The 17,989-nt window shown below is 41.0% G+C and overlaps 1 protein-coding gene across 14 annotated transcripts in view; it reads right to left on the reverse strand.

Annotated features, from left to right (window-relative positions):
• Positions 1-2,352: 2,352 nt before the first annotated feature.
• The window catches only part of Stau2 (staufen double-stranded RNA binding protein 2), a 311,629-nt gene continuing 295,992 nt past the window's right edge, over positions 2,353-17,989 (reverse strand). For all 14 annotated transcript variants that reach the window (XM_076835703.1, XM_076835702.1, XM_076835711.1 and 11 more), the window contains 2 exons: positions 4,577-4,665; positions 2,353-3,448 (listed from right to left, as the gene is read on the reverse strand). In XM_076835703.1, the coding sequence (XP_076691818.1) occupies positions 3,355-3,448; positions 4,577-4,665 (183 nt within the window). In that variant the 3' untranslated portion in view covers positions 2,353-3,354. The remainder of the gene's footprint in view (positions 3,449-4,576; positions 4,666-17,989) is intronic.

Below are 17,989 nucleotides of genomic sequence, written 5' to 3' on the forward strand. Positions count from 1 at the left end.
AGTCTTTTCTCTGAACCAGATATTACAAGGTCTTTCCTCATGAAGATGTGCACATGAGATTACAGAAATATAGGAATGCATCTGGGATGGGGAATGTTATTAAATCTGCTAGCCTAGGAAAGGAATATAAATGTAGAAGTGGGAAGATAAAATAAAACCAAACAAAGTGCTACAGCACAAAGTGCCACATTTACTTAAGTAAGCGAGTGTTTTGTTGTTGTTGTTGACTTACCATGTTCTTGATTAAAAAACCTCGGAGACTCCCAGGGTTGAGGGTATAGTATCACATTAACAGTAGTGTCATATGTTATCATGAATGCCTATCTCTTTGTTATGCAAGCAGTGAGATTTAAAATTCATTTCTCCAACTTGTGGTGGATGATAGATCATTCATTTGCCCACTTAGTCAATGTATCTCTCATACAATTACCAGGTGCTTATATCATGTGGGTTAGGCTGCGGAAGTCTCAAAGACAAATTCATATGATTTTGCCATTAATGATTTATCAGCTCTGTGTGCAAAACTGTTAGGTTCTCTGTCATTCCTGGTCATAATGGTAACAAGTAGCCTTTGGAAGTGAAAAGGTACAAAAAAAACTCTGCAGTTCCAGACCTGCAGCAGGATTTAAACAGCAGCTAGCAGGTCTGGACCACATTTCCAAAGTCACCAGGAGTCCTGAAAACCTCTGTGTAATAAGGCACATTTTTTCATTCATCTATTTTTACTTTATGGTGGATACATTGGTCAAAACTGTAAAAAAAAAAAAAAATCACAATTGAGAATGTTTGCTTGGGAGAAGAATGCTAGGACAACTTGTCATAAGGGTCGCCTGGGGAGAGGTTTGGGATGCCTGTCCCGATCTGATGGGTGGTGTCTCACCATTGATCTTTGGCAAGTTGTACTGGAAAAGATGGTCAGAGTTCCAAAGTGCAATATTATATTTCCAATTAAAATGTAAAAACAAACCTTTTTCATAAAACACATTGGCCTCAGCACTGGGAAGTGACTACAAAGCCCCACGCTGATTGAGAAAAGCTGAAAGCAGACACTGTAATTGATAAAGGAGATAAGTCAATCTGTATCCTTTAAAGAATAATGAGTTCCATTTTTCATCAAAAAGATCTCCTTGTGCTGAAGAAACATTCTTTCAATAAATCTACTTAATGGTTTCCCCTCTAATGATATATAACATTGCGCTTTGGAACAGAGCATTGCAGCAGGGCCTTGCCAGGAACTGCAGGCCACCCATCATTTGCATTGGTAATTCAATAAAAAAAAAAAAAATTCCAGATGACTCCCAGGAAGTGCTGCTGTTCTGGGGAAAATATCTGAAGGCCTTCCTGGGCTCTTCCAGCAAGTAGAAGGCATGGGATTTTGAAGAAATAATTGATTACTAAATTTGAGATGCTGGGCACATCTGCACTCCCACCACCCCCACAGCCACCACAGCTCTGGGGGCTCAGTGACCCGTCAGCGCTATGGAGGGCTCCATGGCAGACAGCCACAGCTAAACGCTTCAGATACTTGGGTGGTGAGAACCGATTAGCTGTTTGTTCCCTAGGCTCGTCACTCTCTCCCAGACCTGCAGGCCTTGTGACTCTGCAGAAGGTCACATGTTTATTGGGTCGGCTAAACTGAGGAGTCACTTCAGTGACCCTGCCTGAAGTAGCCCCCACCTCATCTGAGGGTGGAAGCCTCAAGTGGCCAGATCCTGGTAGAAGAAAGGGCCTGTCCCCTTCTATGGGCGTGATTTGGGGCCCTGTGTGCCCTTGGGTTAGGCAGCAGGACGAGATTTCAAACAGTTTACCTCTATGAACCTCCACCTTACAGATGTGCTATTCTTTTCACTGGGACCCAGCTTTATGTAACAAAACCTACTTCCTGCAAGGGCACCCAGCCTTCCCAGTACTGACGGACAGACGGACGGACTTCCCCACATGGGAGTCATTAGCAACAACCCTGGAGTTATTTCCTTATGGTGCTGTTTGTTTATTCTTCAGTCGCGTGTGAGTCAGCCAGATCATGATTTGTGGTGGTTTTGCTTGTGAAATCTTACATAATTATATTCCTATTGTCAGGTTGGGTCGAGCAGTTAGACCGTATAATGTTTTCTCATTGCACAACATCTGCAAATCAATAAGGAGAAAGCCTGGACAACGAGATGACGTTGGCTGGCCAGAACCTGGCCCCGCGCGTCACCCAGGAGGTGGCTCTGCAGTTTCACAGATACGGTTGCTAATTCCTCCGCTGGGCAGGGTGACTGGGCCGGGTGGTGGCCTTTCCAATGGGTTTCACTGAGGTGATATTTAAGAGAGGAGAGTGAGGGCATGAAAGAACAACAATAACAACACTTCACACAGAAACCGACCAAATTTTTACTGCGTTTGCCCCACGCTGGATTCCAACATGCTGGTCCAGAACGCGGCTGGCTAGAAGCTTCTCCAACAGGCTTTCCCTTCCCCGCCATGTACATCATTGACTCTGATCCTACTCACTGTCCCAAATCCAGAGGCATTGAATAAAGACACTCTTGATGCAAACAGTGAGTGGTTACAACACACGGATGGGGGTGGCACGGTTTCCACGACACAGAGTGGAATCCAGGAAAATGACACGCAGAGGCAAGACGCCCCCTTCATTGCTAATGGTATCATGGAGCTCAAAACCCACAACTGCTTGGTTTTGTTTTGTTTTTGCTTTTTAAAATTCCTGGAATATATTGAAACTACTTGTTCCTAGCATTATTTCATGTTTTTAATCAAATATCTGACCTGATTTAAAACATATTTGTTTGCATACATCTTTGCGTAGCGCACCTTATTTATATTGATATAGGATGAAGATTACAAATATCTGCATAAAAAGAGAAACTGTGTGACTCTATATGAAGACAACAACCATCACATTCCACAGCACGTCAGTGGTTAGTTTTCGAATGGTCAAGCATTTTTTCAAACGAGAGAGAGTATAACTGAACACAAGCGCCACGAGAAAACAATCAGAACAACAGAACCAAACCCAACTTCTCTATTAATCATTTAAAAACTTGAGCTCTGTTTCTAACACTTTTCATTAATTGTTATTTTAAGCTCCAGTAGCAGGATCAGATTTCTGCTGCCTCTGGGCAAATGAGTTATGATCTGATCTCAAGTTCCAAGGGAAATGCTCAAAGTTTTATTTTTCCCCAGTTGAATAAACAGTACCATGTACATTATCTCTTGTGTTAGAATAGTGTTGTCTTCACATAAGACTCAAATAATGGTATTAGTCATTCATTTCCTTGAACTCAGACACCCTCATGCGTGCTGACAGGTTTATAAGGATGCGGTGGCAGCCGTGGGTTCTGGGAGTTGCTAGATGGCCGACTTTGATTTCTTGCAGTCCTGAGCGATGGAGCCCGGGTTCGCCTGGTTATTGTCCGCTTTCTCTCTCAGATGCTTGGCTTGTCTAAAAGATTAATACATTAACAAGAGCTGAGGTCCAGGGTTGCACATCTTCAGACATGTTTATTAGCAGATGGCACATAGGATTCAAAGGTCACCACAAAAGTGACATTTTAAAGTGAAACAACAATATTTATGTTCAGATAGTCTGCTGATGAGATCATGTGGAAATGGTTTTGATTAAATTAGCTTATAAGTGGTTGCCAATCTATAGACAACTTAAAATGCCACGTCTGTTTACCAAATGTTTTCTTCTCATGCTCTTACCTTTTAAATATTAATGACTAAATGTTGGCAGTTTTGTTGTTGTTGTTTTTCTGGGTTATTTTGGTTTGTTTTTTGGGGGGTATGTTCATTTAACTACAGGATCATTGTATCTGGTTTTTACTTCCTGGGTTATCTATTTTTATTTTAATTCTAAAAATATTACGTGTGTGTTCTGAGAACTTGCTGGTTATTATTATTGCTTTGAAAGAGTTTGGATCCTACTATGTAAATGTAATTGCCTTACGTTTCTTTAGTATAAATTGGGTCTCTGGAGAGACCCAAAATCCAGTCCCTTAGATAGAGCCTTATGTACAAGTCTCATAAAAATGCTGTGAGCTGGATTCCAGAAATAATTTTTATAGTTGCAAGCCCTAGAAGCCCCAGGCCTGTGGCACTGTTGTGCTATGTTTCATATGACAATGTGAAAAACCAGTGCAGCCTAGGGGAGGGACATCTCTCTATATCTTTTTCTTTTCTCTCTATTGTGTTCACAACTTAGCAGGAACATAAGTGGGTTTTTTTTTTTTTATCACAGAAAGTGGGTTAGTCAGAGGATGGTCAACAGTATGAAGTGAAAACAACTTTTTCGTAAGTTTTGCAGAGTCTCTAGGATCAACAAACTCATAAACATTTCCAACAAAGGCATTCATTAATTCATAGATTAAAACTTGCAGATATATTATAGAAGATGAATATGACCACCTATGCTGCTTTTCATTTATCTACCTTTAATTATATAATGAATAATTTTGCAAGATTTAGATATCTTTGCTTGGATGTTTTTACATTATAATTGTCTATGCCTCATCTTTTGTACCATTATGAAAATTACAAATATAAAAATACCAATGGAGGTTTTACTCACTTTTCAAGAGAACCCTTTTCAATATTCATTGCTCCATCAATTGGATCCAGTCCTTGTTCAGAAAATTGTTTCAAGGCACTTAAAGCTGCCTACAATGAAAACAAACAAGGAGAGCCATTCATTGACTTTAATGTAATGCAGAGGTAACTGTAAAAGAAAGTCGAGATATAGACTATCGTTTTCACTAATCTAAAGAAATGCTTTTTACATCCTTTAGCAAAATTACATTTGAAAGGCTAAGTTATCATAGAGCAACATACATGTATATTTTTATTTTATATATACACACACATATATACATGTATATATATATTAATGAAAATAATAACAAATAATTTAAAACTATAAATTATAGGTATATGTATACATTTTTTTCCAGAACTATGAGACCTTCATTTTTAGGAAGATTGGGAAAAAGAATTTCAATGACTCTTATGCCTTATCCCTTACCCACAATTTTGCAAATTTCACCTGCAAACAGGAAATACTTTGCATATTTTCTCCTCACATGACTGAGATTATGCATCATCCTCTTCCTTCAGATGTGAAGATATCAGATTTTTCCACCTTGAGCACTTTTTCCAAAGCTAGCCTCTAAAGGTATTGTTATTCAATTTTGTGGATGGTGAAGACCAAATTAAGTGATAGAATATTACCAGAAATGGACAGCAGGTACTCATGCATAGTCAGTGGAAGGCTATGATGGCATCCTGAGAGGAAAGGGAAGGAGCAAGAATCTGGGCTCCTTGGGGCTCTGGTGAGGTGTTGATAGACCCGGAGGTGTGGGATGCTGATGGGTGATGACAGGCTGGTGGAGCCTGGCTGGATAGCTGGGAGGCACCAAAAATGCAACTGCTGATAAGATCTACATAACTTGTTGACACTCTTGTGCGTGTTCCAAATTGTTATTTCTTTGAATAAGAATTTGGTTGCTCTTCCCCTCCCCCTCCCCACCTTGGAGGCTCCATTAGAAGGGCTTTGTTGAGTCTGAGGTAGGTGTGGGCTTCGGGGCTGTTTGCATCTCCAGAGTCCCGCTGGTTCACACTTTGGGCATCTGTGTCTTCTCAGCTGCCTTTGAAAAGAGCTAACTCTTGCAGTTTCTCAAACTGTTATCTGCCAAAGGCCCCTTTTGGGTAGCTAAGTGCATAGTTTCTTTTACATTTCTTTTTACAGAAGATATTTATTTGGAAGATTTCACTTTTAAGTTAATAGACTTCTTTTTTTTTTTTTTTTTTTCATGCAGTTTTAGGTTTATGGAACAATTGAGGAGATGGTGTGCAGAGTTCCCATGCACTGCCTCCTGCCTCCCTGTCCTAAACAGTTTCCCTTATCACCATCATCTTGTAGCAATAAAGTACATTTGTCATAACTGATGAGTAAATATTGATATATTATCATTAATTAAATCACAGTTTACATTAGGATTCACTCTTTGTGCTGTATATTCCATGGGTTTTCACAAATGCATTAATGACACATAGCAACCATCACAGTATCTATATGTAGAATAGTTTCACTGCCTTAAAAATCCTGAGCTCCACCTATTTATCTCGCCCTCTTTACCTCCTTCCCCATCAAACCCCTGGCAACCATTGATCTTTCTACTGCTTCTACAGTTTTGCTTTTTCCAAAGTGTCATATACTTGGACCCACGTACTGTGCAGATTTTTTTTGGACTGGTTTTTTTCACTTAGCAATGTGCATTTTAAAGTCCTTCTGTGTCTTTTCCCAGCTCATTTCTTTTATTTCATTGCACAGATGTGTCACTGTTGGTGTAGCCCCTCACTTACAAAGGGGGGTCTTGATTGTTTCTGGGTTTTGGTGATTATGAATAAAACCACCGTAAACATTCACATACAGTTTTTAGTGTAATATACTCTCAATTTGGGGGGAAGGGTACTGGGGATTGAAACCAGGGGCAGTCAACCACTGAGCCACATCCCCACCCCTTTTAATTTATTTTTTGAGACAGGGCCTCACTAAGCTGCTTAGGTTGGCTTTCAATTTGAGGTCCTCCTGAATATGTAATTCTGAGCCCCTGGGATTTACAGGTGTGTGCCATGGTGTCCAGTCTACTCCTAATATTTTTATTTTTTCTCTTAGCTTTTCTGGATTTGTTTTGTTTTGTTTTGTGGTACTAGGGATCAAACCCAGGGGCCCTCTTCCATTGAACTGCATCTCCAGCCCTTTTTATTTTTTTATTTATTTTTAAAAATATTTTTTAATTTTACATGGACACAATATCTTTATTTTGTTTTTCATTTTTATGTGATGCTGAGGATCGAACCCAGTGCCTCACTTGTGCAAGACAAGTGCTCTGCCACTGAGCCACAACCCCAGCACTTATTTTTTATTTTGAGGTAGGGTCTTGCTAAAAATCACCCAGGTTGGCCTCCAACTTGAGATCCTCCTGCTCCCCACATGGCTGGGATCACAGGCTGTGTCACCATGTCTAATGTTTGTTTTGTTTCTTAAGCCACAATTTCTACATACAAACAAAAGTAATGATACGTGGTTTTCTTTTTCTTAGACTACTATTCTTTTCAGGTCTTTAAACTGAGCCCCCTAGATCAGATGTGCTAGTCTAAACAGGTATCTGTGTCTGCAACCCTGGCCAAGGTGCCCTGGGACAGGGAGGAGACTGTGCTTGGGCTCAGTTTTCACCATTCTCTCTTTGAACCTGGAGTTCTGCAGAGAGGCAGTCAATGTCCCCATTCCACTGCTCTTGATCTAGACTCTCAGTCATGCTGTACAGCCAGTGGCAGGTTACTGTGGTCAACAGTGGTGCAGGAGCAGTGTGGCTGTCTCACTGGGTACCACTGTGGGCTTGAATCCTGCATATGCATATGCAGAAGTCCTGAGCTTCAATACCTTGGAATGTGATCTTATTTGGAAACAGTGTTGTTGCAGATGTGGTTAGTTAAAATGAGGTCACACAGGAGTAAGGTGGGGCCCTCACCCTGCAACTGGCGTCTTTTTGTAAAGCAGAAATCGGAACACAGATGCACATTTAGGGAGAACACTGCATGAAGAAGAAAAGAGAGATTGCAGTGAGGCAGCAGAAACCAAGTACACCAAAGATTCCCAGAAGTGAGGAGAGATGCAGGGACCAGATCCTTCCTACCACTCAGAAGGAACAACCCTGCCAACACCTGATCCCACATTCCCAGCCTCCAGACTATGAGGCAACAAGCTTCTGCTGTTTGAGACCTGCAGCCTGTGGCACTTTGTTCCAGCAGCAAATGAATACAGGTGCACCATGTTCCTCTCTAAAGACAGCAGAATTAGTCTCCCTCTCTTTTGAATGTTTTCCTTTATTGTGATTTTATTTTTAAAATATTTTGTTGTGGGGCTGGAGTTGTGGCTTAGTGGTAGAGTGCTTGCCTAGCATGTGTGAGGCACTGGGTTCGGTTTTCAGAATCACATAAAGATAAATAAAACAAAGAACCATTGACAACTAAAAAAAAAAAAAAACAATTAAAAACATTTTGTTGTTTTAAGAAAGTCAGAATATATAGACAAGCAAAAAGAGTAGAAATATTCATAATCCCATGCCGCACCTCACTCCTCCCCATAGCTACTCACCTTCACCCGGAGCAGATATTAACACTGTTTTGTTACCTGCTCTTTTCTCTGAACATGAGCAGTTTTCCACACCAACACAAACATTCAGAAGCAGCATTTTCACGCTGCACAGTATCCTATTGACTTTATATGCCTTTCTGTATCTGGCCCATCTCCACTGCTACACATTTAGCAAAGTTCCAATTTTTAAGCTGTTATGAACACTGCACCGAGCTTTCTACTCATTAGATCATTGTTAACCATCTTAATACTTTACGATAAATCCCTAGAAATTGAATATCTAAGTCAAATATGATGCCTGTTCTTGCAGATCTTGGTCTGTACTCTCTGCCTGTCCTCACAGGCGCACCCACACCAGCAGTGGGAGGAAGGCATTGCGCTCAGTGCTTCTGGAATTACTTCTCAGAACCACTTTGCAGGTCAAGTGAGCAAATCAGTTTTGTCATTTTATGGCCCAACCTTGTTTTTAATTTATTTATCTTGATCATTTACTTTATTCATTAAACTTGGCCTTAGTGAGGATTTGGTTGCTTTCAAAAATTAAATTCACGTTTGAAAGACCCAGATTTGAATAGCTCTGGCCATAGTCCTCAAAAAAAAAAAAAAAAGCAGAGGAATTTGACTCTTGTTTAGATTTGATTGGGTGACATCTGAAACCCTTTCAAGTCCTGAAATGCTGGGATAGTTATGCTAAAAACAGTCCGTAAGTATATATGTTCTCATGGGCTTGTGCCATCAACCTGAACATGTGTCCTGACTCCCACATGTATGTGGCACTAAGAGGCCCACTTGCTTCTGAGCTCCAAAGACCATTCATGCCTGACCGTCTTCACAAATACTCCTAACTTCTTGGGTGGGCTAATGAACCTAAAGCTCTTTGTAGTTGCAACAATTTTGAACAAATGACCAGCTATTTTGTTATGATACATTAATATGTGAATTATTGGTGGGAATGTTAATTTTGGTCAATTTCTTCCCAAATGAACTATTAATAGTCCATTCAAATTTGCAGTGTGATATTGCTGAATGAGACTTCTGAGAGCTCCAGGGCTTCTCAGTCCTGTTTTATTCCCAACGAGGCCAAAGCAACAACCCAAATCAAATATTTACACATGTATGTCTTGGGGGGGGTTACTAGGGATCAAACTTATGACATCAATCATGCTACTATAGGGTTAGATGCTCAGCACCCAAAATGTTTTAAAACCTTAAATAAAAATTATAAGCTAATTATAGCCCATTTTCCTTGGTTGCCATTGGGAACATTTGGTTCCTCATGTGGCCTGAATACCACTAACCAAATAACCTGCTTCATTGTGTCCAGAACTATGGCACCTACTCTCTTTCATCTAAATAGAGACACACACATGAGACAAAGGCCAGGTCTCAGGGAGCAGGTTCAATGTTTTATCTCTTGCAAAATTTCTGGGATGATTTTATCATCATGTCATTCTGGTCCCCATGCACTGTCAAAATGACTGTCATCATTCAAAGAGCATCCTACAGGCTGGAATGGCGGTGTGCTCTTTCACACTATGCCATAAACGGATTTTCAGAATTCTTGAGTGACTGCTTCCCTCCAAAGGTATGCTTGACAGCTTCCAAGTAACATTCCCTTATCTACCTGCTGAGATCATTCAGCCCACATCTTACTGATAACCTGGAATACAATGGCTTATAAGTATGAAAGGACTTCTTTCTAATTTATATAGGACCAAGATAATAATTTATCTTAACCTCTGTAAACAGTAATAGTTATCATTTGATGAGCACCATTCTGCCACAGGCCCTATACTTGCGTGACCTCAGGTGTTATCACAGCCCTGCAAGGGAGGTCCTGCCCATAAGGAAGCAGAAGCCCAGAGAAGGGATGGCGTTGTGGCTCAGCAGTAGAGCACTTGCCTAGCATGTGTGAGGCACTGTGTTTGATCCTTAGCAAAACATAAAAAATAAATAAACAGAATAAAGGTATTGTGTCCAACTACAACTAAAAATATATATATTAAAAAAAAGAAGGCTAGAGAATTCACAAATATACTTGAGTAGCAAAGATTTGAACCCCAACCATGTTCTTGGTCATTTCCCTTTATTTTTTCTGAACTTAAAACTGTTCACATTCAGCCTGCCCAATTTCAGCATGGCTTCTTTCAAAATTATTTTAAAATCACTCTTAGTTTCTCTTCCATACTCACTCCATTCACTGCTCCCCACAATAAAAACTTGAAGTAAGCTAATAAAGTTACCTCCTTTTTCTTGAAGATTTAGTTACTTGTGGAAGTCCCTCAGCCCTCTCTCAGTTTCCCTGGTTTGACTTCCAAGGCTCTACTCAGCACTTCTGTAACACAATTTTAGCTAATGCCAAATGACTACAGGAATCATTTTGTCACTTAGAATCATGCCAGGACCACAAACAAGATAACTCGATTCTCCACTTCTTAACACTCCAAAGGTAATGTGTCTTGCCTCCCTTTCCCATTTTTCTGAAAAGACTTTTCCTCTTCTGGCCTTTGAAAGTCCGAAAAGACTTTTCCCCTTGCTGGCAGGAGGGAGAAAGGAGTTCAAGGGTTTTGCAGGGCTTGTGGGATATAGGAAGTTGCAGCAAGAAGAGGTTCTAGGAGCCCAGAAGAGTGGTACATGCCTGTAATCCCAATGACTCTGGTTGGGAGGCTGAGGCAGGAGGATCATGAGTTGAAGGTCAGCCTCAGCAACTTAGCCAGGCCCTAAGCAACTCAGCGAGACCCTATCTCTAAATGAAATATATAAAAATGATACAGATGTGGTTCAGTGGTTAAGAGCCCCATGGTTCAATTCCCAGTACCCCAAATAAAATAATAATAATAATAATAATAAATTTAAAAAAAAGAAGAGGAGGTTCCAGGATTGCAGAAGTGAAATGGACAAAGAGAATAAAGGGTTTGACTATGATGTACAGTCAGCCATGAGCCCTCTCTGCTTGGGAAAGCAGAGATGGGCAGGGGCTGCAAACCTTGTGGCTCCTCTTGCAGGTACTAAGAGAACATTCTCGGAGCTGCTTCCTCCTCCGCTTGCCAAGAGCACAACTGAGGAATCCGGGGCGCTCCTCCCACCTTCATTCTCAATTCATCACCCACTATTTTCCGGGAAAGGACATTTACCAATTAAAGAATTCCACAAGAGATAGGTTGGCTTCTCTTTCTACAGCAAAATGCCCACAACAATAGAAAGATGCAAAATGCCTGAAAAAGCCACAGTACATTTAGCAAGACCCAATTATGTACTGAGGTCAAACAAGCAAAAGAGCCTTTTCTATCAGATCAATTATTTCAGGAACAATGGATAATGCAGTGGCTTTATGAACAAATGCTAAAATTTAACAGTCTACAGAAGTGTTTTAACATACTCCTCCAAATTTGTCCAGAAGATGGTAAAATCAACAAAATCCTCATGTTTAAACTATTTCAACTGAATAAATTGTTAACTTACTAGAGGCCAGCTGCTTTAAAAAATTCCAAACATATTATAAATCTGCTACATAGTATTAAAGGACACTTTGGAAAGAGGGGGAAATCAAAGAGCTCTCATTTGGGAAGATATACTTGAAGCCTGGTTAAGAGGCAAGTTCTTAATTGTCTATTTACTGAGAAGGTAAATAGATAACAAGATGTTCAGGTCGCACTGCCTGCAGTTCACCCTTCAGCATGGACATTTGCTGTGTGATGAATGTAAACTAAACTTGGGGAGTCGTGGGAAGGAGGCAAATCTGGGTTCCCTAATGAGGAACATCCTGGATGATGCTGAACCCAAGTTGTGTAACTTCCCACTCACTGTGGATTAGAGAATTTCAAAGATACACTAACATAAGTACCCAGAACCCTCCATAAGTCTTTGGCTATAAACAAATAGACAACTCAATGATTTCATTTCCAGTGTTTTCCTAGCAAACCAAAACAAACATACTCGGCATCCATTTGTATGTCACTGCAACCTACCAACCTCAGTCTTAAACTTCAGCCTATGACAACTAATGTGCTCTGTGATTTAAAACAATCAATGGAGCATTGTTTGGGACAAAAATTAAAGACATATTTTAAACAAGTGGATGACACATCCTGTTTTTATCCTATCTTTTCAGCCCTGCACTTATCCATTTGTGTGTGTGTGTGTGTGTGTGTTTTTCCTTAGAGGAAAGCATCTGCATAGTGATATGGAAATATTTTTTCCCCCAAAGATTTTACAACTGCTTTGTGAATGAAGCCCCACAGATTCTAGAACAGATGTCGCCACTGACTGGTGTTGCTTGTTTGGTGCGTAGTTATAGCGATGCCAGAAACACTATGCCAACAGATATTTTCCATACCTATTGTTGGTCCTGGATTGTGTGTGTGTGTGTGTGTGTGTGTGTGTGTGTGTGTGTGTGTGTATACAGAGAATGGTGCATCTTTCCAGTCATTTCTGCAATTTGGAACTCTCCTCTTGATGATAAGCAATTAGCAAATAGTGCTAATTGTTAAAACCAGTACCTCTTCTTCCTGCTTCCTTCTTCAGGATTAGTATGTAATGACAGTATAGCAGCATTAGGTCATTCTCTGAGAGACAACAGTCTTCATTAGCAAAATGTGATTTTTTAACTCATTTTCCTGACAGGCAGCTCTTTGTGAAGTCTTTGAACAAGATGCCCAAGGAGTCCTTTTATTTCCTTTGCTTCTATGTCATATTTTTCCCACCAACTTATCCTGATTCCCAGAAACAGACAGGCTGTTCCTATTAAAGTCAATGATAACCATACACGTCTGAATGTGGCCTTCGTTTTTTAAGTAAGTGTTCAAGGTTTGTTTTGTTTTGCCTTTTCTCCCTAAAGTGCTTGTTCATGTTGATCTCTTCCTGGGAGCAGATCTAACTGCTAGATTCAGCTCACAATGACCATAGTGGTCATGTATGCAGTTAATTAAATCAGTCTCCTGCCACGAGGAAATGATAGGCTTCAAAAGCAAACATCTCCATCTGTAGTGGAGGATTCTCCTAACTTCCCATCTCAATAGTCTCTGGGACTGACTCTATATTAAATCACTCAAATGATCGAAAGACCGTTCTTTAGTAAGCTTGAAGAACATGAATTTTAAGGTTTCTAAGAGAACCTTTTGCTGCTTTAAAAGGTCTATAATTAAATGCCCTGTCTCTATATAAAACTAGAGAAACCAAAAAGATATTTGTGTTTCTAAACTTTATCACTATAGTCTATTTCATTTCAGATGAATCAATGATGTAACTTTTTTAAATTAAAAAAGGGATTACACTCAGTGTTAATTAACTCACTTGCTGCCCTGCTTTCTAACAATTTCATTATAGCCTGCATTTCTCATTCAAGCTCCCACAATCCTATTAGATCAGGTAATTTCCATAAAATTGGTACTTTATAAAATGACTTGCCCTTGGAACAAAGGACTGTCTGCCTCAAGATGATGGTTACTCGTTGGTGGGGGGGACTGGTTGTGAAAAAAAAAAGTAGGAGGGTGGGTGATCAGAAACATGCAGATTTTCCATAGTTTCCTAAAATAGGTGTATTGGCTCTAGAATTTGAAAAATTGGTTTTAAAAAATGAGCAAACTATACACCACCTTGATTTCTGCAGTCAGGCTCTTAGAATGGGTAATTCATATAGCTGCCAGCCATGACGACAACACAGAGATGGATTTAAAGCAGGATTAACTGTGCTGAGGAATGTCACCAATGTGCTCAGAACACACTTGAGCAGCAGCATCCACTCTCATGCCTTCCTCTAACTAGGCTCTTTCGATTTGGCCAACGTCATTGCTGCTCAAAGTCCTCTTTTGCCCTGTATTTAATTTTTTTTTTTTTTTTGGATTCAACACAAAGTCCCCTTTGTAATGGGGCTTGTCACAATAAGGTGTTGGGCACACTAGTGTGCTGGCAAGGTAAGTGTCATAATGGTAGCATCGTTCCCTGTGGAAGGTAGAATAATACTCTCCGCCACCAACTTGCCCATATCCTACTTCCCAGAATCCACATGTTACCTCATATGGCAAAAGGGATTTTGCAGATGAGGTTTAAGGCATGAATGCTGAGATGGGAAGATTAGCCTGGATTATCTGGGTGGGTCCACTCTAATTGCTCAAATCCTTAAAATCAGAGAACCTTTCCTGGCTTTGGTCAAAGAAAAAGATGTACCAGGGAAGAATAATCAAAGAAGTATAGTGTTGTTGATTTTGAAGATGGAAGAAGGGGCCATGCATCAAAGAGGAGAGGCTGAAAAAGGAAAGAAAGTAGATTCTCTCCTAGAGTCTCCAAGAAAGAACTACTGAAACCTTAATCTTAGCTCAGTGAGGCCTCTGTCTGATTTCTGGCCTATTGAGCTGTAAGATAAGATAATACATTTGTGGTAAGTAAACAGGTCTTCAGTAATTTGTTAAAGCAGCAAAAGGAAACTAATACACTCTCCTTGTCACCTGGACAAGGAAGAGAAAAGGGCTTGGTATTTGGAGTCTGCTATACTTTGGATCTTGAATGCCCCCAAAGGCCTGTGTGTTAAAGGCTCTGTCCCCAGGATGCTATTACTAGGAAGTGGTAGAATTTTTAAGATGCCAGGACTTGTGGTAGGTCCTTAAGTCATTAGGGGTGTGTATCCAAAGGCAACTGTGGGACCCAGTCGATCTCTTTCTTCTCTTTTTTGCTCCCTTGCCACAAGGTGAATAGTCTTACTCTACCACATGCTCCAACCATGATGTACTCCTTCACCGCAGGCCCAAAACAATGGGGCTACTCAATCATGAACTGAAATTTCCAAAACTGTGAGCCAAAAAGAAACCCCTTCTCTTTATAAGTTGATTACATTTTGTTATAGAAATGGAAAGGTGACTAACAGAGTTTTTCAGACCTGGATTAAAATTCCAGCTCTTGCATTCCATCTATGTGTCCTTAAACAAGTTACTTTGCCCCTCTCAGCCTCCTGTTCTTTATCTGAAACTTGGAGACTACAACTCTTACTACACTGGATTATACAAAAAGTTAGTGGTTATTAAACACTTCAGAGGTTATTAATAAATGAGAGCTTGTATTATATTTTTTTCTTTGCTGTCTTTTGAACCCAACATCCAGTGATAAAATTCTTATACTCCTTTTCTCCTCCCTGTTCCTTTAAGTCTAGTTCTCTTTATATTCCTCTTAATTTTTTCAGTCCATTGCTCTTGTTCTCCCTAATAAAACCTTAATCAAAAGCTATTAAGAGGGCTGGGGATGCGGCTCAAGCGGTAGTGCGCTCGCCTGGCATGCGTGCGGCCCGGGTTCGATCCTCAGCCCCACATACAAACAAAGATGTTGTGTCCGCCGAAAACTAAAAAAGTAAATTAATATTAAAATTCTCAAAAAAAAAAGCTATTAAGAATTCCAAGCCCTAGAGTAACATTCAGTACCTTCACATCTAAAAATATTAGTAATCAATTATTACATCTAAATACCCATGTTAACATTTCTTTGATAGTCTCAAAGATGTATTTTTAAATTGGTTTTTTAATCTATATCCTAATGGTTCACTCATTTTATTTGATTGATCAATCTTTTAAGGTCAAGGAGTCCTGTGGTAGTGGAATAATGACCTCCAGTTGTATCCATGTCCTACTCTAAGGTCTATGAATATGTTGTTTTACATGGCAAAGGGAACTTTGCAGATGGGATTAAAATAAGGGTTTTTGAGATGAGACTTTTCACCTGTATTATGAAGGTGAAAAGGAATGCTTAGAATTAGAGAACCAGGAATGCTTAGAATTAGAGAACCTTTCCCAAGTGTGGTAGTGGTGGTGAGAGGGCCTATGGGAGAAAAGTCAGAAAGCTATGTCATCACTTACTGGGAAATGGATTCTTCTCCAGAAAGGAGCACAGCCCTGCTACCATGCAAGACTTCTGACATGGAGAACTGCAAGATAATGTATGTGTGTTGTTGTAAGGCATCAATTTGTGGCATTTGTTACGGCACCCATCAAAAATGAGTATGAATCCGTTAAAGGGAACTGCAAGTCAGAGTTGTAAACGTCTGCTGTTAGAGTCTCTCCTGAGACTACACTGGTGCTGGACCCAGGAAGGAGACTTTGAGGGCCTGCCTGGGATGACTGGGCAAAGGGAAGGCTGGGCCTGAAAAGAAATGGGGTCTATGGTGCTGAGGTTCATGAAGTTGCCCCTGCAGGTTCCCTGCAAGCCACAGTAGGTGGGAAGAGAAGAGCTCCCTACACCTCTTGAAGCAGCCTTAGTAAGACTATGTCACTTCCCACCTAAGTCCTTCAATAGCCTCCTTCCACCTTGTCCTACTGTCTCTTCACTCATGTCTGTGCTGGGCTCCTTTCTGTTCTTCTACTGGGACAAACTCCCTTCCCTCTCAGGTCCTTCTGTCCATCCCTTCTCATCAACCAATGCTCATCTTTCATTAGGTCTTAGCTCCAGGATACCTCCCCTGACCACATCTCCTCCCAGGAAATCATGGCCCTGTTTATTTCCCTCATAGCATCAATCTGTCATTATTTCCTTGAGGGAGGGGCCTGACTCCCCACTGGGAACTGTCATTCATTCAACAAATATCTATGAGAACCAGGCGCTGGGCTAGACACTAGCAAAACTAATGCCAACGTACATGGCTTTTTGTGGGTGTCTCCCAGCATGGAGAATGGCCTGTGTGCGATGGCCCTGCAACACAATGATAGCTGCAAAGAAAGAACAGTGAACTGAAGCCCCAAGAAAGGGTGCTCATTGTGGAGAGGCAGCATTTGGGGTGATACTTAGGGTAAGAGAAACTTTTGGGGTCCAGAGAAGCAACATGTGCAAAGCCCTGCAGGATGCTGGAGCTGAGAGGGTGAGTAGGGATGGGGAGCAGAGCAGGCACTTGTCACAATCTTAAAGCTGCTGTGTAGAGAAGGGAAGTGCCTTACTGTGGAAAGCCTGCACCAAGCCCAGGGGATGAAAGCCCTATGGCAAAAGGATTCGGGGATCAAAATAAGAAGGAAACTGTGTCCAAAAGGAAACTCGTGGGCAAGGGGGCCCTGAGGAAAGACTGGGTGGGGCCCATTGCTGGGGCCATCTGTCAGGTGGCGGGCTGTGCAAGCCCTGCCATCTTCAGCTCCTTGGTACTCACAGTTGGGCCTGTTTGCACACACACAGCCATGTAGGTTATATCCCAGCCTGTGTGCACGATGACAAGGGTTGTTGGAGAAGTGACATGTAGAACTACCTAACAAGTTGTAAGTATGGTCCTCTGAGTTCTCATGGTGAGGGTAACATGTGGACCTGAGCTTCACCACTAGTCATGTGAGGAAGGATCTAGCCCACACTGTGCCTCAGCATCTCCATTTAGAAGACTGAATCAGGAAAGCCATTCCACTGAGGATTTAATTCTACGATGGATGTTTATATACTTCCCAGACAGTTGTTACTCCATGTACAAGTAGTGCTAGTAAATGTTTAACTGGCCCTGGTGGGGGGTGGGGGCAGGAATCCTGACCTGTAGTATTTGTTGATACCCTTCCATGGCTGATTTTCACCTTCCAAGGTGACTCAGTGGACACAGAGTTGGGAGATCTGTGCAAAGTTGGTGGCTGCGAGCCAGCAGGATGCACTATAGCAACCCACTACATGCAAGTGTTATGCATGATCTCCAGCTCCCTGGGTCCTGCTGCAGGCAGGGAAGCAAAGTAGGTCAGAGCCTGGGATTTGCAGCGGAACACATCTGGGAATCAATGACTGACTCCACCTGTTACTAGCCTATATGAGTTTGGACAAGTAAAAAACTCAACGATTAAAATGCCCACCTAAAGCCTGTGCTTTGTGTATACCCATAGTAAGGTTTTGTTT

Source organism: Callospermophilus lateralis, chromosome 16 (genome assembly GCF_048772815.1).
Source record: "Callospermophilus lateralis isolate mCalLat2 chromosome 16, mCalLat2.hap1, whole genome shotgun sequence".
Lineage (NCBI taxonomy): Eukaryota > Metazoa > Chordata > Mammalia > Rodentia > Sciuridae > Callospermophilus > Callospermophilus lateralis.